The sequence below is a fragment of the Manacus candei genome, unplaced genomic scaffold (genome assembly GCF_025592945.1).
Source record: "Manacus candei isolate 608988 ecotype Guabito, Panama unplaced genomic scaffold, ASM2559294v1 h1tg000017l, whole genome shotgun sequence".
Classification (NCBI taxonomy): Eukaryota; Metazoa; Chordata; class Aves; order Passeriformes; family Pipridae; genus Manacus; species Manacus candei.
The window spans coordinates 9,491,794-9,515,611 of NW_026138065.1; the positions used below are offsets into that span (position 1 = coordinate 9,491,794).

At 37.5% G+C, this 23,818-nt stretch overlaps 1 protein-coding gene across 4 annotated transcripts in view; it reads right to left on the reverse strand.

The window, feature by feature from the left end:
* Positions 1-23,818, reverse strand: part of HEATR5B (HEAT repeat containing 5B) — a 55,870-nt gene that overhangs the window by 3,575 nt on the left and 28,477 nt on the right. For all 4 annotated transcript variants that reach the window (XM_051783019.1, XM_051783017.1, XM_051783018.1 and 1 more), the window contains 12 exons: positions 22,738-22,977; positions 20,650-20,898; positions 18,483-18,664; positions 17,304-17,372; positions 14,959-15,138; positions 14,044-14,281; positions 13,182-13,442; positions 11,569-11,696; positions 11,238-11,382; positions 6,452-6,721; positions 4,216-4,440; positions 2,103-2,254 (listed from right to left, as the gene is read on the reverse strand). In XM_051783019.1, the coding sequence (XP_051638979.1) occupies positions 2,103-2,254; positions 4,216-4,440; positions 6,452-6,721; positions 11,238-11,382; positions 11,569-11,696; positions 13,182-13,442; positions 14,044-14,281; positions 14,959-15,138; positions 17,304-17,372; positions 18,483-18,664; positions 20,650-20,898; positions 22,738-22,977 (2,339 nt within the window). The remainder of the gene's footprint in view (positions 1-2,102; positions 2,255-4,215; positions 4,441-6,451; positions 6,722-11,237; positions 11,383-11,568; positions 11,697-13,181; positions 13,443-14,043; positions 14,282-14,958; positions 15,139-17,303; positions 17,373-18,482; positions 18,665-20,649; positions 20,899-22,737; positions 22,978-23,818) is intronic.

A 23,818-nucleotide genomic window follows, 5' to 3' on the forward strand; every position in this document is an offset into this window, starting at 1 on the left:
TTATTGAGCACATGCTGAACAGAAATGTTCTAGAGGAAGTACTACTGGACACAGTGATCTGTTAGAAGATCTGAGGGTCACTGAAAACACAGATATATACATAAAACTATTGAATAAAAATCACAGATAATAAAAACTAATGGTAAGAAAATAGAAGTTACGCAGCTCAGGTCACTAGTACACAGCTGCAGGTGTTCTATACAATTCAAATTTAAGGTCAGAAGAAATAACACTTATTCTAATATCATTTGTATGGTAGCTCTAACAGAGCTCCACAGAAGAACATTTTCCCTTAGCATTGTACTCAGCATCATCTTTGACCTGCTTCAAAAAATTTTTCCTCTATCTCTCCATACCGCTCCTAATAATTCCCTTCCCTTTCTGTCTATGTTGTTTAAACTCCATTTCTTATTAGCTTGTTATCATGCTAAAGATTATTAGCCTTTGAAATAAAGAAGTATTTTCTTAATTGTATACGTATTTCAAATGCATTTTATGACTGCATCTGACAGAAGAATTTCATCCGAGTTTTATTTTCCTCCATCTCTGTAGTACAAAACTTTTGACTATTCTGCATTCACAGAAATCTACAAAAACTCCTGTGAGGTAAAATCAGGGCTTCTTCAAAGCATATAAGGTACACTCCCATGTAAAACTTGTCCATTATCATTGAGACACTTGGGTCTCTCAAGTGAGTTATCTGATTGGAACAAAATGGAATGGAGCTCACCAGACTTCTGGTTATTATTATACATGATATTGAACCTTTTCAGACTTTTGCAGGTGGCAACACTTTCAAAACTACTCCTGTATTTCTTATGAGGCAGTAATAGTTCTTTAGAAGACTTTTTTTTTTTTAATCAGTTCAAGGCTTTTATTACAAACAAGTGTCTAGTTATTGACTGCAACAATGAGTATTATAAATTTAAAAACCTAGAATAAACACACAAGAAGTATCACAGAGTATATGTACTGCACATTAGCGAGAGGAGAATGGACACAGACTGGCTGCTGTCCAAGTTTTCTCTGTGAGTTACAAAAATAGTGGTAAGTTCCAGCTGACGGGCAGCTTTCCAGCAGGGTGGTGGGCAAAAATGTACTTCTCTCACAGTTCATGTGTTTATACAGACTGGAGAGAGATCATGACATAAAAGTTTCTGCTTAATACAACTGACATTTCCATTCATGCACTACAATTTTAAGTAGCTTTCCATCCAAAGTAAGGCTTCAAAACAAACTGAATTTTATGTTCATGCTGGAAAACACCTGCCCTGCTACGGAGAATTATCAGTCTGAACATGATTTTACATGCCTCACTGTGACCCTAAACATATCCGTATTTTTTGCCTGTTTTTTTCTCAGGAATCTCTGCAGTGCTTGCTTGTGGAAACACCACAGATTTTTCTCTTTAGCTCCCACCTGCAGACTTGTCTGATACATACATGGCTGGAAAAGTTAAGCTTAACTATCCATACAGTGCATTAGCTTGCTTGAACAAAGTCAGTCTACAACTTTTTAACTTTCCTATTTAATGAGAAAATAATTCAGAAGATAATTCATAAAGACAAGCCGAAGGGCAGAAGTGAAATCAAGAGACAAATAATTCACAATCTGTAGATGCTCTGATGGCAACTACAATATTACATTTTTGCTCTTAAACTGAATTTTGTATGAACATGTAAAATAAGTACAGGTTTTGCACAAACAAATATGAAATTGATCAAAAATGTGGGCTGTAATTTTATCCACAGAAAAATGGTTAATTTGTATTATAGAAGATCAGCATAATGTAGAGATGTCGCCACTCTCTGGTAAACAACCTTTTCATTTGAAAAAAATTCACATACCAAAGATTGGTTTTGTCTTTTAAGAAGCTCCAAGTCAAGAATCTGGCACCAGGCTATGAACACACTTTATCTAGAAGCACTTAGTTTGGGTTATTTTGCTCATGAATTTCAATAAGGTATGGTTGAAAATTCTAATTATTTTGACATGCAGTATCTGTCCCTGAAGTAAAGGCATCATTCAGGAAATGTGTTAAATATATGACAATTAGTTTTTGTTGTCTATATATCATTCGCAGTCCCATAACACGATCTTACCCAAGGATCACAGGAATTTAATGCACTTCTAAATCTGTTCATACATCCGTTTTGTAAAGACTGCACTCCAATTATTTCAGTGCTTGCTGACCAAAGGAAGAGAGCAATAGCTGTAAGTATGCTTACTTCATCAAGAATAGGTTTAGAGGCTTCTGAAAAACAAAATCAAACATGCTGTTAGCTTATTCCAAAAGGCTTTAGAATTTACTTAATAAAAGACAGTGAACACAGATAAACTCAAAAAGGAAATATAGGTATTTGAAATTATTTGCAATTACACATGCATGTAATTATTACAAAATCACTTTGTCATTATTGATTGTGACTGACAAAAAGCTGAACAACTCTATTCTAATAGTTGTTTTAATAAAAGAAGTCAAACTTTCTGAAACTTAAGTATTAAGGAAAACATCATCACCCACACTTTCTTGGACCAAGTCATATTATTTGTTTTCAATGTGTAAACAAGAGAGAAAAAAAGTCTATTTTTTTAGATCCTTTCTCCATTAAAGATTTATCTCATTTTAGTTTTATTATCCAGCTGATACAGCAGAGTAAGGAACTGATATCCAGCATGGCAACAACTTTTACTTAACATGAGGTTTCACAGAACAGACTAGTTGATCTGACAGCCACCTGTCACCAATAGGAACAGTACTAGTTTAACATTTCTTGCTTTTCAAATAGCCTGTATTTGCCATCATCCTCTTTTTTTCTGTGCACAAGCTCTGTCTTCACAGATCTCATCCATGAATTTACAACAGGAAGAAAAAAATGTATATTTTTATATAAACTATTATATATAAAAAACACTGTTCTGCTGATTTGGTTGGCCAGATTGGTTCTGTTCTCCACTGAGAGGCACAAAGAAACAGTATGTATAAAGTCAGCAAAAAAGAAAAACAGCATTAACTGCCCTTTATAGATGTCAGCCAGTCACTCAATTGGCTTAACCATGATGTGAAACTTCACTTCAAAAAAACTACTCCAAGCATTTTAAGTGAAAACTTTCCTTACATTATTTAAATTTAAGCTTGTTTAAATTTTATTGAATGATGAGACTTGAAGTTGTATGCAGTAGACTTTGCTTAGATTTTTGTATGTGTGAGCTATCCCACTTCACAGAAAACTGGAAAGGAAAAGGCAAACATACAGTCTTGTAAGGAACCAAGAAAGATTTCTGAAGTCTGCAAAAAAGCCTAAAGCCAGTAATGTTTCTAAAAAGAGGGACTGGGGAATCTTTACAGTAACAAAAGGCTGGAAGACAAGAGCTGATGTGATAAATCAAATTAGAAGTTTGGCTTGGTTAACACAAATCTAGTGATCCTCCCCCTTTGGACATTTCAGAATCATTTCCAATTACCTACTCGCTTCCCATTTCTCACATGAGTAGCTCCATTCAACCTCTTCACTCTCTACAAATGGCTCCTTGGCAATGTAATGGGATGTTTTTTTCCCTGAACTACCATTATGCAAATGGCAAATCTTCGTGTCTCTCTTTTGCCAACTATGCAGATGAGACTGTACATCTTTTTTACCTTTTGAAGGGCAAGGCAAAGCACCTATGTGAACCAAGAGAAGTAGTCTGCAGTTCTCTGAAGAGACACAGTATCCATCCTGCTGGTGAGTAACAGGGTTTTTTTTGGAAGAGGTAAGATTTCTTTCTCACCACTGAAAGCTTGTAACAGTATTGTGAGTATCCTACTCAGTCCGAACCTTGCCACAATTATCTGTTGCTGTCTTCACACTCAATTAACTTTAACACTTACTGTCATTAAAGACTATATGAATTGTGCAAGTGAAAACCTGAGAAAGGCAGGGCTGCATGATGACTTGCAAAAGAGAAAAGTTCTAACAGGAGGTTATGATCAACACTGTCAAAGAAAACAGACCAAACAAGGACAAATCTGGGATACGAACTCTTGAGATGCAACTGTATTTTATTAAAGTCAATGTTGTGCTTTTCTTCAACACAATCTGTTTAGCAACTGATAAGTTATGCTCTCTGCACTTAGGTCTTACATAAAATTATAGGCAGATACCACACTTGCCTTTTCATTACAAAACCCAGTTCTCTTTAATTTTAACTCTGCTGCAATGAGAAACTACTTACCAGGTTGAGAATCTTCCAAGATAGATGCCAGAGTGCTACGGATAAGACCTGTCCATTGTTTCTGAGTTTCATCAGTCTTGACTGTTGGAAGAGTAACAATAGTTTTTATCCCTTGAAGGGCTGCACTGACTGGAGGTGGGACCTGGTTATCTGCCGATTTTACTGCTGTTTCTTTCAATACTCTTGTTATCAGAAATAGGATAGTAGGTAAGATTGTCATACACCCTAAAAAAAAAAGAAAAAAAAAGATAAAATAGAATTTCTGAAGTGTGGTAGATAACATCTTTGGCTTTCCCAATATGCATATATATGGTTGGAAACAAAGGACATGCCAAGATAACCTGCAATTCAGGTAACAAGTGACACATGCCATTCAACATTTTATCGCCAAATTCATTCATCAGTACTACTGAAGTGTATCTTAACACAAGTCATACAAGCCAACGCTTGAAATGCTGATGTCAACTCAGGAATGATGATTCAGCTATTAAAGCTTTGTCCTACAGGGCATGTGATACATGGTACGTCATGCAGATTGTTTGCAAGATCTGCATATCACTAGGGTTCTTTAAACAACAAGAGTAAGAGGCCTGGAAACAGGTATCCAAAGCAAGTCATAGCACCTTCCAAGGAAGGTGGTGTGTAGTAAAAGCCCCAGAGCAAAGTAAGGAAGATATCTGTGTGTCTCACATCGCGGGCAGAAGCTGTAGGAGTTTCAAGAACACATGTAGACTTCAAGTCCCTGCAGGATTGAAAGAAGGGTGCTATTGGGTTTAGGCACACAATATCAATCTGCAGGTTACTTGAGACAGTCAAGTGTCTTTCTGTATCTTTTCTATACCTCATTTTCCCACATCTGTGGAAACATAAATCCTGTCATGTTCCTAGTTCTGGGAATCTGTAAGGATAAATACATTAAGTAGAACAATTATGACAGGAAGGGACTGCTGGAGGTCATCTAGTTTAACTCCCTCTATCAAAGCAGCAATTCTTGAAGATCAGATTGCCCAGGATCTTGTCCAATGAAGACTGTAAGATGCTCATATTTGAAAGAAAGAGGAAGACAAAAAACCACTCGATCACAGAAAATGATGAGTTCTTTTTGTTTAGTTTCCCTTACATCCAAAAGCTCAATTAACACAAATGTTTGTGCATGTGCTATCCCCACTTCCCTACACCTATCAGCTGGCTACATCTTCTGAATGAGAAAAAAACCCAGACTCTATCAGTCTCTGTAGACTAATAGTAGTTTCTGAGCTATTTTTAGTAGCCACTTGTTAAATGCTGGGAGGCACACCTTCACTCCAGACAACACAGAAGTATTACTGTTATTCTTTTAGTGCACCCTTCTCCCCGTTGCCCTCCCCTCAAAAAAAAAAAAAAAAAAAAGAAAAGGAAAAAGAACTAGGAATCAAATAAAAACAGTGTAGGATTCCAGATCAACTCAAAATCTACTGTTCCTTAAAGAATTGCAAGACACAAACTGTCTGTTTGAAGACAGGCCATACTGTCTTTTGAGTATGACTTTGTCCAAATACATTATCTATATCAGTGTGTGAAACTTTCCAAAGATCCTCAAGACAACACTTAAAGCAATTTGTTCTCTGAAAAGCAAAACTCAAAGACTGCAGCTTCCCATGGAACTATGTCCTTTACCCCTGAACTTCACTCAGTGCAATTACCCTTGTTTACACATATCCTTTGTGACAGTCTTTCGGGGCAGAAGAAAGCTCCATTTAGGTTAGAGTCACATTTGGAATGAATGACAGCCAACGGCTGCAAAACCAAGTGTAGTGCAGCTAAATTGCACTGATTTTTTCTCAGTAGGATTCTCTTTTCATACAGATGCTGCTTTATGAACTTTTCAGGAATTTAAAGATTCCTGTGTTCTTCTACAATATGATTAAAATTTGCCAAAATGTTTCAAAATCATGAAAAAAGGAAAAAAACCCAACAATAAAATCAGAGTTATACAGAGGTAATTTCCTCAGCAAACTTGCAGCATACGTGCAAAATTTATAGTCAAATAATTTCCTTTATGCTGCTCACTGGAAAAGCCTGAATTCTTAATTTAGTTTACAACCTAAACATACTTATCAATAGATGACACTTAAAGCATCTCATTACAATATATTTACAGTTTATTTTTAGCATCATATCCTCATGGCACTCCCACTAGAGTAACCTAATGGTTACTCACATATTCTGTTACATATATGCTGTTACAATACCTTACCTGCTGGAGAACAGAGAGAAGGCAGTTCAGACAGAATATTAATGGTGGCAGCCACAAGACGAGCACTTTCCTCAGAGAGGTGGGATTTGGCAGCAATGTGACTTGGAGAATCAGACACTTTTGAACTCAAATGGGGCATGTGTCGTACTAGGATAAACATGAGCAATTCCATGGCTGCAAAGACTAGAGATTTTCCAGGCACAAGACCACCACTCGCACCTCCCTCTCCTAAAGCAACACGATTTTCTTTTTCCTCATTATCATCTTCATCTGAAAAAAGAAAGAAATGTGTGAGGAGACAGTTAAGGGAGATCCCATAACAAAGATTACGTGAAACTCTTCACAAAAAAGTTAAAAATCAAGAAGAAAGAGTTGCTTTACAATAAGATAGCACAAATACAGCTCATGTCAAACTAAATGTTTTAGTTAGAATGACTTACAGGCATTTAAAATGCTTCAGAAGTATTGTGATTGCAACAATACTTACTAAAAATCCATCCAGAACTAGGAAAAAAGAGTATTCTTACACACAATAAAACTGCAGTTAATTATTTTGCTTCTTTTAAAACTGATTATAAAATTAACAGCAATGGCTGCCAAATAAACAGGCGGGACAATATTTTTTTAATTTGATAGCTATTAATTATATGTTCCACCCTGACAAAATCTTATTCCAGCCTAAATTGATTATGAAATAAGAGAACAGAAAAGCATTGTAGGATTCTATGTCTGAGTTCATGATTTGAGTGTATTCAGTTCAAAAAGCCTCTCTTTTGATGGCAGCTAGGCCAGCTGCAGTCTTTCCTTCTCCCAGTAAACAGCAACAGAGATTCAGTAAGTCAAAGCTGGCCTGAACTAACCCTATATAGCTCCTATGAATTTAAATGATTGCTACTGTTATCACATTCATCCATTTGAAAAATGCAGCTTACTGGGCTGACAGCAAACAATTCCATTAATTCATATGAAGGAACAGAGCCTGCATTTTCACTTGTGCTGGTTCGAGTTCCAGCAAAATCCTCTCCCTGTTTTTATGTGGAAAATGGGCAAAAGCTATCAGTTGGGGTTTTTTTTTATGAACAGTATATTGTGCCAGATTAAGATAGTAATTTTCCGTAGTAAGAGAATATTCTTTGGGTTTCAATTCACTTCTTTCAGGTAACAGAAAATACAGCAGACCTAACTTAACCAGGTTGCCACTCAGAAACTAGTTTACCTAGCAAAGATGGAAACAGTACATATGTGAGATTTTTAAAGAAATGGTAAAGGGATGATTGAACAGGGAGACTCTCTGCTAAAAGGAAGAGGTTACTAAAAGTACCTCAGAAAGTAGCTTTCAGACTGATGCTAGTTTCAGACTCCTGGTTCAGTGTTAAATATCTGCAAGCATGGAGATGCCACAACATCCCTGGATGTTGAAGCATCCTACTGCTTCACCACTCCCACAATGACTAATTTTTTCCTTGTATCCCATCTGGACTTCCATTACTGCAATTTGTGTCCATTGCCTCTTGTTCTTCTACCACATGCCTTTCAGAAGTCTCTGGATTGGCCTTGTATTTAAATCCCTTTTAAGAAGGGGGATTGCTATTCTATCCCATATTAACCCTCCCTTCTGCAGACTAAACACGTTCAGCTCTCTCAGCCTCTCCTCATGGGGTCACATACTTCACCTCCCTAAGCAGCTTAGTGGATCTTCACTGAACTTCCCTCATGTTTGTCAACATGTCTCTTATTCAGAATGAGAAGGAAGGGCGAAAAAAACTAGACACTGCTCCAGATGCATCTTCACAAGCTCAAGCTGAAAGGACAACCATACCCTTTAATCTACTGGTCACGCTTTTCTAACACAGCCCAGTAACAGACTCTCCAGCATTGCACAGGTTTCATACTACAGATTCACATACACCACTCACTATCTGGCAAATCTGCTATCCAATCTGTCAGCCTGCCAGCCTATACCAATGCACATTCCATCCCAGTGCAGGATTTTGCATTTGTCTTTGCCGAACTTCAGCAGGTTCTCGGTCCTGCAGTTCAAAATTCCCCTGAAAGGCAGCACTGCCCTCCAGCATATCTACCACTTGCACAATTTGGTATCATACACAAATTTGCTGAGGCTGCACTCTGTCCTATCGTCCAGGTTGTTCATGGTGATGTTTAACAGTAGCAGGCCAATACTGATCTCTAAGAAACACCAGTTGCAACCAGCTGCAAGTCAGACTTGAATCTCTGAACTCCATTCAAGCACAGCAGTCCAGTTGTTCTCCCACTTTTCAGTCGACACTGCTCCAATTTGACAATGATATTATGAAGTACTGGGTCAAAAGCCTTGCAAAATATCCACCATTCCACATCCAAAGCCAGTTATTTCATCACAGAGGGGGATGAGGCATTATTTGTCCTTGGTAAGCCTGTGCTCATTATTTCAAATCACATTTTTCTACTTCATGTACTAAGAAGTGGTTTCCAATGGAATTTTCTCAACACACACAGTGGGCTTACTGGCAAGATAGTATCCCAAAAATCCACCTTACATCTTTTGTTTTTCAAAGTTAGCCATAGCATCTGGTTTTTACCATTCTTTGGAAAGCCTTCTGGAGCACCACAGCTTTTCAAAGATAACTGCAACAACCTTAGCATGTCATCAGTCAGCTCCCTCAGATGCATCCCATCTGGTTCCAGGGTATGTCCAGCTGTTTTGTAAGCAGTCTCTAACCTGATGCTTGTCTGCTGCAGGTAGCATTTCTCTTCCCTAAACTTGCTCACTAGACACAGACCCAGGAGGACTAAGCAAAGAAGATAATAGCGCCTTGGTTTTTCCCCCACCATGTTTTTTCATTAGATCATTCATTCCATTCAGCAGCGGGTCCAAATTTCCTTCATCTCTTTGCTGCCAACATATCTATAAAAGTCCTTCTTGCCATACTTGACATTCACCATCATTTAGCTCCAGCTAAGTTGTGGCTTTCCCAATTCCACTCCACCATACCCAAGCAGGAGTCTTCAGGAGTCTTCCTGGGTAGTCTGGCCCCACTTCCACCATTCATATACTTCCTTGTCACATTTGAGTTTGATCAGAAGTTTCTGTTCAGCCAAGTCAGCCTCCCGCTGATGGTTTTTAATGAGCTTTATTTTGTCATCGAAGATGAACAATCCCTCTTTCCTTTGCCCTTCAGGGAAGCTTACCACAAAAGTCTCATCTACACACTCCCTGACAAGCCAAATTCTCCTAAGTCAGGCCAAAGCTTTTGCTCTGCTGCTTGCTTTCTTCATTTCCCTTGAGATCATGAGCCCTACTATCACATAGCTGCTGCAGCCACAACTACCATTAACCTTCAGAACCATTTCTTAGTGAGGAGCAAATCCACTGAGCCTCTCCCTTATTTGGACTGAAAAAACCTGTGCCTCATACACTTCTCAGGGTTAGCATCCTGCAGTGTCACCCTTCCAGCACATGACTGGATGGCAAAAGCCTCTCTCAAGGCTCCCACAGCTTGATTGGAAGCTTCTTCCAGTTGTTTTAATATGGCTTCACCCACCTTCCCTTCTTGATTAAGCAGCCTGTGGCAAAAAAGAAGACAGCTCCTGACTGGTAACACCCTTCACTACTTCTAAGTGGTATCAGTTCTGATCCATCAGATTGGGTCAGAATTGGCTCCTCCTCTCTTGGCAGATCTCTGTAGTGTTCTCCAACTGGATATCTGGAGATAGAGCCTTTTGTTGCTGAAGTCACCATCTTGTAGCTGCCACCTTCCTGCAAGTGTCATCCTCCAAGGCCATATTCCAGCATAGCCTACGGCTGCCTTTCCTGAGAAACATGGGACTTCAGCCCTGCACCTGCAGGACCTCTGGGAAGAACATTTCATTCTTCCATTGCCTTTCCAGAGATCATACACTATGCTCACCTTCACATGCATTTCCTTCACGTCTCACAGGTGAGGTCAATGCCACCTCTGGCCCTAGCTGCACAGACAAGCATCTGGAGGACAGTCACATCAGCACTTTTATCTGAAATTCCAGCGTGGTCAGTAGACATCTGATGTACCAAGGTGATTACTCCTCAGTCAGCAGAATATGTCTTGTTGTATGTCACTGCCACCATTATGCTGACTCCAGCAGTCTTGTACAGTCTTGAGCAGCACTTCTGGGCTGCATAAGCATGCCTTTCCATGCCAACTGCCTTGCTTCTGTTTGCACACCCTGTTCCCAGAACTCCTGGTTGCTGACACACCCTGAATGCCCTGAATGTCAGTGAAGTAAGAACCCAGGTGCAAGTTTGCTCCACTTCCTGGCAAGATCTTCTGGGCAGGCAACTTTTCATCCTGATTCCACTAGCAGTTCACTCACTTCATGAATGCCAGTTGTGCCAGGGACACACCACAATACCCTACACCAGTGACTAAACAACTGAACTTCAGAAAAAAAGGCAAACAAAGTGCTAAGGAGGCAGTTAGTAGAGAAACCTTAAGGAAACTGAGCAAGGTATTAGAAAGTCCTAGACCTTAAGTGGCGTGCTGGCTATAACTTTCACCACTCAAGAAAAAAGAACGAAAACAATGACATGAAAAGAATAACCACTAGAATGATCAGAGGAAGAAAAATTACATCTTACAAGAGCTAAGAAATCAGCAGGTAGTTACGAATACAAACAAAATTATCTGTGGAATACACAGCATCTTCCTCCTCAGTGTAACCATACTCTAATGCAACTGAGTTCCTTTCCCAAGACGAAAACCTGTTACTTATTTACTCTGCAAAGCAAGCCACATTTTCAAAATCTTACTTAGTGTGTTTCTTTTTTCCTGCAAATAATCTTGAGCTGCTCTTACTATCTGCTGGACAACGCCTGTAACCAGCAGCTGGACTGAGGGAGGATCCCAGGTCAGGAGCAGTCGGTGAAGCACACTCAAGAGTTCAACACCAAGGAGCTACAGTAAAGCAAAATACATATAAAAAAATTAATTAGGACTTAATGATTCCTGATTGTTATGTCACTTGTTTATGAGGAGCAAATACTTTTCTCACATGAAAAATAATTACAGCTTTTGTAATCATCATAGAGGAAAGACCAAGACCTAGAAAAAGCTGATTGTCACAACATGATCATACATTACCTGATCCTCTGCAATATGGATCCTGGCACAAGGGGAATCCAATAAAGTATGAAGTGCTTGTAAACAAGATGTAACATGCTCAACAGGCTCTTCAGGTCGTGGTGAACACAGAAACTGTATACTAACACCTGAAAAGAGCAATAATTAAAAAGAATGTTCATATCATCATAAAATCAAGTTTTCTTTTTAAATTTTTCTTAAAATATAGCAGGTTCTTAACCACTTTAGAAAGATATGTGTTTTTCTCAATTTTTCTTCCTTTAAAAGAAAAGAGACTCTATGCATTAAAATGACCAAAACTGCATTTGCTTCCTCTTCTGCACCATGTCTTCCCAAAAATTTGGCAGGATAAAAAAAACAAACAACAGTGACAACAAGCAACTTGGACTACTGAACAGAAATCTATCTAAATCTAAAGATCTTTAAGTCAGACTTCTGAATCCTTCAGTTGTAAACTGCATTTTATTTTCTTGAACTCTTTAAAATGTAAAGATAAATGAGATGAAGTTAAGCCTCAAAAAATATGCAATATTCATATTATACATATGGTACTTTATTCTGGCTTTAAATATCTGCATATCTCAGGAAACTGTTGGCATTTCTCAGATCACATCCACCCCTTAAAGGTGTTAGGTAACAACAAAGGACAACAGTGAGTGCTGCTCACAGATGAAAAACTGATACAAAAGCTACTCATGTGAATTGTCAAATATCAGTCACTGCTGAACAGTGTTTTTATAAGGGTATTTTAATTAACCCTGCAGCTTTTGCATCTTTAAAGCACAAAATTTTGTATCATCTGTATTATAGAATCATAGAATCAGCTGGGTTGGAAAGGACCTCTGAGATCACCAAGTCCAACCCTTGATCCACTACTGCCGTGGTTACTAGACCATGGCACTAAGTGCCACATCCAATCTCATCTTAAAAACCTCCAGGGACAGTGAATCCACCACTTCACTGGGTAACCCACTCCAATGCCTGATTACCCTCTCTGTAAAGAATTTCTTCCTAATATCCAACCTAAACCTCCCCTGGCACAGCTTAAGACCATGCCCTCTTGTCTTGCTGATAGTTGCCTGGGAGAAGAGACCAACCCCCACTTGGCTACAACCTCCTTTCAGGGAGTTGTAGAGTGTGATGTCTGCCCTGAGCCTCCTCTTCTCCAGGCTAAACAGCCCCAGCTCCCTCAGCCTCTCCTCATAGGACTTGTGCTCGAGTCCCTTCACCAGCCTTGTTGCTCTTCTCTGGACCTGCTCCAGCACCTCAATGTCCTTCCTGAAGTGGACACAGCGCTCCAGGTGTGGCCTCACCAGCGCTGAGTATATTACAGTGTAGAACAGTTCCTACTCATTTTATTTAATTACATAAATAAACTAGATATACAACTTATCCATAAAAATCACAATAATCACACTGACAAATATTCTGCCAATGCTATAAAGAACACAACAAACAGAGATAGAAAGGAGACACAGATTTTCAAAACATTAATGTCCAGACATGTAATGCATCTTAAACCTCCTAGATTTCAGGCAAAGTATCTTTTCTTATTCCCATAGCGTTTCATACCATAATGTGCTGCTACTGAGCTCTTAACTTGTAACTCTTACCCAAAATTAAGTGCATTCGATCTTTGTTTATCTCTGGCAAAGATTTAGTGGCAGGTGGAGTTCCAGGTGTCTGGTTTAACATAATGGATGTAGCACGTTTCTGTGAACTGGGCATTGCTGCAGCAGTCTCTTCTGTTGACTCTGGCACATTAAATCCTGTACTGTTCAGCCAAAGTGCCACTGCATGTAGTATGGGAGCCCAGGAGTTTCGGTAATGCAGTCTAGCTGTATCAATTGTTTCTGGAGTGTAAAATGCTCCTCCTGTTAAATTAGCAAGGCAAAGGTAAATTCTAAAATTATCTGCCAATAATAGACAACAAGCATGTACTTTAAATTTATCAGCATATTTATTCAGGGTGCGTTGGGTCATGTAAACATTCAGGTAAAACACTTGTTAGTGAGAGTAAATTCCAATTGTGTAGTAACATTGTAGCAACATCAGTACCTCTCATAAGAAAGCACGCCAGCCATGATGAAGCAGTGAGCGGAGAGCAAAGGCAGGCACAGTCATCAGGTCTTGCACCATTTTTCATATAGAACATTCATTCTTAACTCAGTAAAATAATGTAAGACATATCCACTCTCATCTTGGGGGCTGTGTTTTTCTTACAATAACATCTTTTTGCATTTCATATCAAGGTATTAGAAGTGCAGACGTATTCTTAATTCTACAAAGACATCACTTTAATGACCTCAGTAATTCAGATAAAGAGTCTATTCATTCAGATTGAAGGAAAAAAGCTCGAAGTTAAAACTCATATTTCTATCAGGCAGAAATTTTTCACTTGCAAAAAAACATGCATGCCAAGTAATTTATAGAATAATTCTGAAGGTTCAACTACAGTTTTCTTTCAGTGCTTACCATCTGGTGGAAGCTGGGTAGCAAATTCAGCTGGTAAAGTTAAAAGAGCATAATCTTTCAGCGCTGCTAACCAGAGTCGGCTGAGCGCAGGCAGTTCAGGTTGTACAAGTGTGATCAAACTGTCTGGTGGCAACTCATCTACAGTACCAAAATCATCTTCATCCTCCTCTGTGCTCTTTAAAACACGCTTTGGTTTGGTCTCCGCTTCTTTCTTAATCTTCATGGCAACAACATACACCTAGAAGATATGAAAGTATGTGCTGTGAGATTTTTAAAAGAAAGAAAAGCAGCAGCCTTTCCCTTGTGAATGTAACAGATTCCATATATTTACAACTCACCAGAAAATGACTGAAAGAGATTTTCAATATGACTACATTTTATTTATTTTTTTCCTTTTATTTCTACAAGTACATATGTAACAGGGTCATAAATGGCACTTTCTTAAAATATTTTGGCTATGCGCTTTTGTTTCTAAAACATGCCAATCAGGAACACTTTGACAAACTCTTAGTTAACTAACTGCAATATTATGCCAGAATATATTTCAAAGTTGTTTGATTTCTGAGCGTTTTTTTGGGGGGAGGAGGGTTTGCTTTTTGTTTGCTTGGTTCTGGAGGGTTTTTTAAGTTTAAGAGTAATAAGATGAGAAGAAATTCAAAATGTGATAGGGTATGAGTGTGTATTTTGATACAGAAAAGTGCAGTAAAACAAAGAACAATCAAGCCTCACTGTAAATATTGATTCACAGAATGGCAGAAAAAGCAACAGAGAAAGATATAGAGATTAAAATATCCCAGGAGTGAAAGTGCAACAGGTTAGGAGGTTAGAAGGACAGGTGCAGCCAGGGAGGTGTGAGGCTGCTATTACCCTGTAAAATGTTTTCAATCTCTCAAAGATTTAATGGTCAATGTTTACCTCAGCCCATGCTTTCAGAACTGCAAGTTTTTCCATAGTAGTTGCACTCTCTCGGTAAAGCTGGCTAGAAGATCCCTTTCCTGCTTGCACTTTATCCAGGGAAGAGACAAGAAGGTTGTGAACTCGGCGAAGATCATTCAGGTCACTTACAACCCCACTTCCTATCCAAGCGCTACATACCTAGACAACAAAGTTTAGAATCATTCTAAACTAGCAAAAAAACCCAGCAACCTTATAAACAAAAAAATTTAATCAGTAAGAAAACAAAACCTAGAACAATCACCACCAAAAACTTAGCCACTCTCTTCCTGCTTAACACAAATAAACCTGAGGTTTTCCTTTTTTTAATTCCCACCCATGACAACAGAACTGCTCAGGTAAGTCGTTACAAAGGCTGTATTTGCAATGCATATTAATACTTAAAATAGTTTTTTAATCCTCCACAAATACATAGTAACAATTTTTTTATTCTGTTCCCAAGTGTCTGGTCAAATCGTTCAGGTAATGTGCCATTGCATTCCCTGTGAAGAATATACTGGACAGCAATCAATAAAAGTACATCTTTAGAAACCCATGCCTCTCCAATTAATATATAAGGCTCCATACTAATGAGAAGCTTTCAAATCACTAACGTCAAGAAAACACCTAGAAATGAGTGAAATACAAATCTTTGAAAAACTGAGTTATGATTTGGAACCAACAGTTCTATATCTAGAATAATCGATATGAGACATAGTGGACAGACAGTTGGGTGTCTCTTCACTTTTTATTTGAATTAAATGGATCCAAATAGGTACTTAAAATAACAAGCATCACACAGATCAGCTGCTCCTGGCTAATGCTATACATTGGCATTCATTCTCTGAAACACATTCATGCCCAGGCATAATGCAGACAATAGAAGAATTTCGGTGCAACTGCTTTTCTACAAAGATTAAAAGGGACAAATTCTTTCAGAAGAACTGCTCTTATTCTGGTGATGATTCTACAAGGATGAGGAACAGAAGCAAAAAAACCAAGCAGTTCAGGTTTTACAAACTCTTTTTCCAAGGCATTTTTGACCAATCTCCAATTTTTATTTTGCTTCTAGAGAACCAGTTCCATGAAAGCCTCTGGGGAAGGGACTCTCATGATCTGGAATGATGGACATACTTAAAATAACGTAAAAACAAACATCAAAAGTGTCCCAAAGATGTACAGGACAAAGCTGTTGAAAATGTCTCACAAATCCATTATTCATTTGCAGTAGGACTAAGACCAGCTTCAATCCTGCTGCTCAGCAAGTCAACACCTGTTTCATTCATATAAATACATAAAAATAACAACATCCAACTCATTCAGTGAAGCTTCTCTCTGTCCATGTAACTTCTAGAGAGAATTCAATATCCAAAACTAATCTCTAACCATTTGATCCTGTACATGCACACATCCACTTTGAAAACAGCTGAACAGCGAAGATTTTGACAAGTTAGAATGAGTTTTCACACAAACTGCCTCTTCATCTAGTTTTAAATGTACAGAAACATTCTGTAAGTCAGGATGGACATAGACTTTTCTACATGTAAGATACCAAATTATGCACTACTTGATCTATCCTTACAAGTTTTGCTGGAAATTAAGATTATAAAAGAACAAGACAAAGTCGCACTCCTTCTGGACCAAATTCACTACATAAAACTCACGTACACAGCGTTACTGTTTCAAAACTGATGCTTGCATAGATAATTAAACTGCTGCTTTAAACTACAGTAGTAATTTCACTGTGCAAAACACATTCCAGATACTACCACAGCTATGTTGCTGATAGTTGGTTTAAACTACAGTATGCAAGATCACACACAAGAAAAAAAAAACACACACGTGTAAAAAAAAAAAATTACCAAAATTTCACTAACAAGGTTTATTATGGTTGTAGTGAGAATGTTCAGATCTTCTAAATTGTAAAATCTAAAATAGAGCATTAAACTGAATGGAAGTTTAGTGTTGGAAGGTGCATTATTAGTAATCCAAGTATTTGATCAGACTGAAAGAAAACTCAATAAATACATTACTCTTGGTCTCATTAAGTAAAGGTTTTTTTCCTTTTTTTTTTCTTGTAGCAACAAACGCAGAATTGACATGAAGACATAATTAGTTTCAGACATGTTTATGTAGCTCCCTAAAAGGACTTCTGCACTTCTGAGGAACAAAATACATTACTAGAAAACTCAAAAGATGCAAAAACATCACAGCCTAAGTTTACAACATCTTCCAGACATTTGATACTTCTTCTCTTTTGCATCCTTTTTCCAAAGAGAAGGAAAATTAGTTTTTTGCTTATAGTATCCGAACATTTTCCTCCATACCTGACAGGCCTTTGCAGTTATATCGGATGGTGTATCTTGGGAAAAAGCTGGCCTCAGAGCAGCTCCAACCTATTGACAGGAAGAAAAATTAAGAAATCCAACTAAAACAATAGGGATACAACATTGTTTATCTCATCTTGTTAAAGGCTCAAGGACCAATACAAAACAAGTAAGACAAAATTCCTAATTTTGGCATTATAGTTACAACCCAAACGTATCCTTGCTGTCTAGAACATATTTGCAATACCATTCTTTAAACAACAACTACAAAGTCTTAAACCACCTTTTTCCTGCTTGCTCATTGTAATTTTTAAGTCTCAACTACCTTTGTCAAATATGTGGTAGTATCTTACATTAATGAATATCCTTTTAGTCATTCAAGTATTACAGGTGAAATTTTTGCTAAGGCTCAATAAGCCAATGACCTTTTGATGTCCAAAGGAATAGAAGTGTGAAATCAAATGTTTATGGCTGGATTTGCATCAAGTTCCTCAAATGACAAATACTGACCAAAAAAAGCCTTTTAGGCAGTTGCTATAAGGCAGCATTTTTCTGAAACAAAAGGAACCAAGTCAAAGAGAAGAAGCAATGGCTACAGCTCCACAGAAGGAAGGAAAAAAAAGGGCAGGAAGTGAAAAGTATGAAAGTCTGCCTTTAAAAAGTATTGAAAAAGATCTTGAAGGCACAGTGAAGACAAAGGAGGTGAAAATATTCGGCTATGCAAGAAAAAAAAGCAGTAATACCCCAAAATAAATCTTCAACTGCCCATTTCCCACTGGTATACTTTTGTAGTTTTCTTTTAAACAGAAGTATATTCACTCATTTCCAAGAAATCAGATTTATTAGATTATATCTAGAACTGATTCAGATGTATTTTCCAATTCCTAATTCTACAAATGAAAAGCCACTTTTGCCAAAAATTTAATGTAACTTACAACATTTGGCTTTCAAGCTACTGAATTTTTCATTTTGTCAGCTACTGAACTACTACAAATAAAAAGAGATACAAAAATAAAACTTGAAGAGATAAATAAGCGTGTCTCTTCAGCACAATTTCACACACAGAAAAATCTCCTCACAGGTCTTTTGAAGTTACAAAAGTTACAAAATGTTCTCAAAGTTAATACTGGCATATTGAAATAAATACACAATTTCCCGAACTTATAAAGGAGGTCTCACATTTGCCTGATACTGCTCCAGTATCACGTGGCCTGGAAACTCTGGCTCAGGAACAGATGCAAATTTCTTGATAATGTCTTCAAGAGCCTGAAGACCTGCCATTCGTAGCTGGTTGCTGTGATCAGTCGCAGCCATGAATGCCATTCGAATAAGGTCAGAGAGATGGAGTACTAAGAAGTCATCTTAGAACAGAACAGAAAGAACTATTTAGTAACTTAAAAGACAGCTAACATGACAGATACATGTACCATTTTCCTCACTGACAGATACATGTACCATTTTCCTCACTGACATGTATAACTTTTACCTATCAGTTTTCAAAGGTCCACATTTAAGGTGTGGAAGAAGGCAGGAAAGAATGTTACCTAGTATTCTTGTTCACCCTTTCCCCCTTAAAGTGATTCTATGACTTCTATTCCTAAAACAACCTTAAAAATTGAGCAGAAATTGCATAGAATAGAGGATGTAAGTGTGGTTAAGTAGAATAGAATATATTAAAACATTTCATAAAACCTACAGAAAGTCTTCAAGGCAATTCCTGCTCCTGCTCAAGTCCTATGCTTATAGTGACCCCTGCTGATGTCAAGCTTAAACACTTAAAACCGAGTATGCCTCTAATTCTGCTCCCAAAAACCACATTCAAGGCCATAAGCAAGCAGTAAAGAACAATATTTAACCCAGTAACATTTCTGAAAGGATTATTCTTCTCTATTTATTCAGTTTATTTATTTTCTTACTCTCAATTTCAAACTACCATATGTTGTACAACTAATATGAAAATAAATTACTTTAAAAATCAAGTGTGACTAACAAAAAATACAAATTGTCTAAGCTATTTTCAAGTCTCAAGGTAAAAAAAAGAAAAATTATTTTGTGGCTGAAGCTTTTCAGAGGCATGTCAGTAAAGAAGGACTGGAAATCACATAAAAACTATAAAGTGATGAAGTCTGCACTTACTTTTTCAGACCATCAAAGACAGTAGTAAAATTTGAGTATTTTTGAAGCTGAATTTGGGGGGTAGAAGGTTGCTGACTTTTCCTTTTTACAATGATACCAAACACATCACAGTTCACTTTAAATAAATTCAGAGATATAAATTCTCCTGATTATAATATGCAATCCTCTGTAGGATTCTATAAGCAGCAGTTATTTCGTGATTTTCTCTGTAATACAATGCCATCTCAAAATAAACTTTGCCCAAACTCTTCCTTTCTAGTCTTCAAACAGTAACCTCAGCCTCAAATCAAGTCAAAAACCAGATTCTCACAAAACCAATCACAGTGCTGGAACCAGGCTGCACCAAAGCAACATAGGCAAAGACTTGGTAACTCTCCATATCCTAACAGACACTAACCTCAATGACACAGACACTAAAATCCATTGATCTCATGCATTCTGGCATGCTCACAGCATTCATCCTATATACACAAGGTCCTCACTACATTTGTGAACACAAGCAATCATTACAACAGCACAACCAATACAACATGGACAACTTAAGGACAGAAGCCTCCCACTATCTGTTCAAAATCCATTTCTTCAGAAAACAACTATGTGAGATATGACCTCTCAATCTTGATTCTCTAACTCATAAAAGTATGTTTGAAACATGAGCTTGAAAACCAAGCTCATGGGATCACTCTCATGGATACCAAAAGAATGGACTTTTAAAAGTCCATGTCTTTTTATAACTCCCTCCCACATCTCTCTCTCTCCACAGCCAATTATGTAGCCTTATGTCCTCTTTTCTGGCACCCCTTCAGTCTGGAGATGATAACATAATCTCTTAAATTCAATTCATTCTGTCATTACATTAAACTCTGAAACCATTCCCAGCTTGCTCTTAGCTACAAGTTTATTGCTTCTGTTTCAGACTTGAGAAAAGGTTTGCATATCTAGGGTTTTTTTTCCCTACGCACATGAGTCTGTTAGAACTTACATTTTCCACCAAACCTCATTCTTTGTGTTCATGGTATAGAAATTACAGTATTATATGGTTACAGTTTTATTGACTTTTGCTGGACATTTCCTTTGGGTTTGGCCATGAAAGGATAAGTGCTTATACTTTTTTTCTTGATTGTGTAATCTTAAGCTGTAAAGAGGTGTCGAAAATAAAATAAAATAAAAAATTAAAACCAAAACCAAAACATGCATGTTCTGTAATTACTTTTTGGGTTTTTAAGTCTGGCTAAACGAGCCAGTGCCAGATCGAAGTGTGCCTTGTTGGCATTCTCACACAGCATGATAATTCGGCACAGACAGTCTGCTGCAAACACACGAGTTGCCCAACGAGGCGCTACAGAAGGCTTGGACTTATCCTCTTCACCCAAGGTGGTAAACATTGTATCATCATCCATCTCATCTTTCTTCTCTGATTCCTCATCCTTCCCTCCTAAGGGAGCAGCAGTGCTCATGTCTACAACAGAGAACAATTAAAAGGGAAAAAAAATCCCACTGTTACAATCCATAAAACACACCTAAGGACAAGAATTCAAGTCTTTCCTTACACTGAGATTCAGAACAGACTAATTCATCCATTAAAACAACATTTGACACACGTCAAAAAGTAAAGAAATATCATCAGTAAAAGAAATATTTTTCACCTCTAATCTGGGTTATATTACCCTTTATTTATCTTAAACAATATGAAATAAATTCCTGTAACATCCATTTGCCACAGACACCAACTACAGTTGAATCCCATATCTAAACTTCTCAGTTTTGAAAATTAACCCATTAAATTGCCAATAAACAGGGTAAGGAGATTATCAGGCTCAGAATCAAGAATCAGCTTAGCTTTGAATTATTCAGTCTCTGTTTCAAGTAAAAGATAAAGTGCCAGTTAAACTGAAACAAAATTACAAAGCTCCATGTCATGGGACAGATACACAGCCAAGTTGGCACTTTATGGCACCCAAAAACGTAATTAACATTAAAAAAATTCTTTTCTCTAAGTGTGGCTTTGCAACTTCATTTCAGAAAATAAAATTGCTTCAGGGATCACATAAAAAATCAAAAGCCAAACAGGGACAAAAAAACACCTCACCAAACACACATATACACTTCTGCTACTCAGAAACGAGAACATAAGTTCTCTATGACAAAGTCTAATTTAGCAGAATGCCAAGATACTGACAAAAATTACTCCAGAAATAATTAGAGGAAAACGAGAAGAAATTATTGCAAGGGTAACCCATCCCAACTGAGGTATGCTTCTTAGAAAGTCTAAATTAAAACTACTGAAGACCCAAGACATTCAATAAAGAAAAAGGCTGTGGCAAATCAAACATGGATGACACCAGTTCATAACAACAGTGTTTTGAAAGGGCATGCAGGATCTTATGCAGATGATTTGTATATCTCTGCTCAAAAAGCAAGATTTTGGATCAAAGGAGTTCAAAGTGAAGTTGTTGGCTTAAAGCACACCTGAGAGAAATTTATTTAAATACGGTTCTCTGAGATTATGTCACCTACTAATAAATAAATAAGAAATTGGACAACCATGTTAAAAACCTTAAGACCCATCCCATATGAAATAATAAAAGGACATGCCAACTTCAAACTTGAGAAATGAGGTCTTTCTCACTGGGTAGATATGTGGTAACTACAATACAGAAAGAAATTGTTGGTAGCATCACTCATCAGCAAATGTAAAGCTGGCAGCACTTAGAAACAGCTTCAGGATGAACTCAAACTCACACATGCCAATAAACAAGTATAAGTGCAAGGGAAATGAGCAGAATCTTCATCACAACTACCCTACAAGCTGAAAAACAGGAATAAGGTCACAGAGGACAAAATCTGTGCAAACAAATCTTGAGAAGCTGAGCAACAAACAAAAGTTTCATCACCATGGTAACCCATCATCACATCAGTAACTCAAAAAACCTCATAAAAGAAAACTCAGAATGTATACAGCACTCTTCTTTCTGTACAATCTTGATGTATAATGGCTAAAAAGAATGTCTGCTTTCACTAAGATACTGAAATGTCAGAGTTATAAACACACTACTTCTGCTTCTCCCTTGGAAATCCTCTTTTAAGCAACCTATGTTTTAATCTTAAAAACAATATTCTGAAACTTAACATTGATGATTTCTTCTTTCTAAGGGATTTTTAATGCACTGTAATCAAAGTTCTATATGCAATATAACCTATATCTTAACTAGGATAAAAGACAAGCTCCAAATCAATATTGCTAGAACACGCTAATACTAAGAACATATTGTTTCTGTGAACAATACAGAACACTTACCACTTGAAGCTGCAAGGACATCCTTACAAAGCATTAGCCAGTGAGAAAGGTTTTCTACTGCCAGCGATGAAAGCATATGTCCCAGAGTGTCGTGGATATCTGAGCACAACTTCCGATCAGTCTCCCGATCCAACATTCCAAAAAGGACACCTTCCAGGCCTGTCTCTGTTATATTAACCCCCTGATGCCGGGAATGAGCATCTCGACGAGAACCAGCTCCTGGTGCAAAAGGATTAATGTCTGCAAAGTGATAATAAGAAATCTTTTCTGAAATCAGTAGTTCAGTTTTAAAATTCAGAAGAACAGACTAGAATTGGATATTGTGTATTTGTGTGTGAATAGTCCAGTCAATGATACATTAAGATGTCACTGATTTTTTTTCTGAATCAACACTAGAAAGATTTTAATACAGCAATTAATTTTATCTGCAAGGGAAATAACACTACCAAGCACTAGTAAAAAAAAAAATCTCACTATTTTTTCAAGGTACATACCCCCTAAATTTGTAAAAAAAACCCTAGTAGTATTGGACTCTAAAGAATCTTCCCAGAGACAGATTTAACTGATGTGATTTAATGAGTAAGCTCACGATTCTATGTTTGAATGAAGACTGTGCTGAGCCTCCTATTTTCAAAATAAAATTATACATCTAAGAATTGAATCAACCAGCAAAGTCTATACCTTTGAAGATGTGGTGCTAACATAACATAACAGAACCAAATATCTTGATCAAACAGCATACAATTAAGTCAATTTTCAAAATAACAAGAGCTGAAATACCAGAAAAACTGTAAAATGTTTCGGCTGTATATATACTGTGTTCCCTATTTGATTGCCAGCTTTAATGAGGCAGAGAGGTTTAACTCCGAGCTTAACAAACAGCTAAATTTTATATATAATTCAAGAGGTAATCGAGGGTGTGGTCAGAATGTATTGAAGCTGGAAGGGACAGTTTTAGGGTTTTCTTCACTCGGGAGGGAAGCGGGTGTTTCAGCTTTTTTTCCCCTCTTTCTAAAGGCACACACATAATGCCCACATGCGCACTCAGCTGTTACAGAAAGGCCATGTGTAAGAAATACGT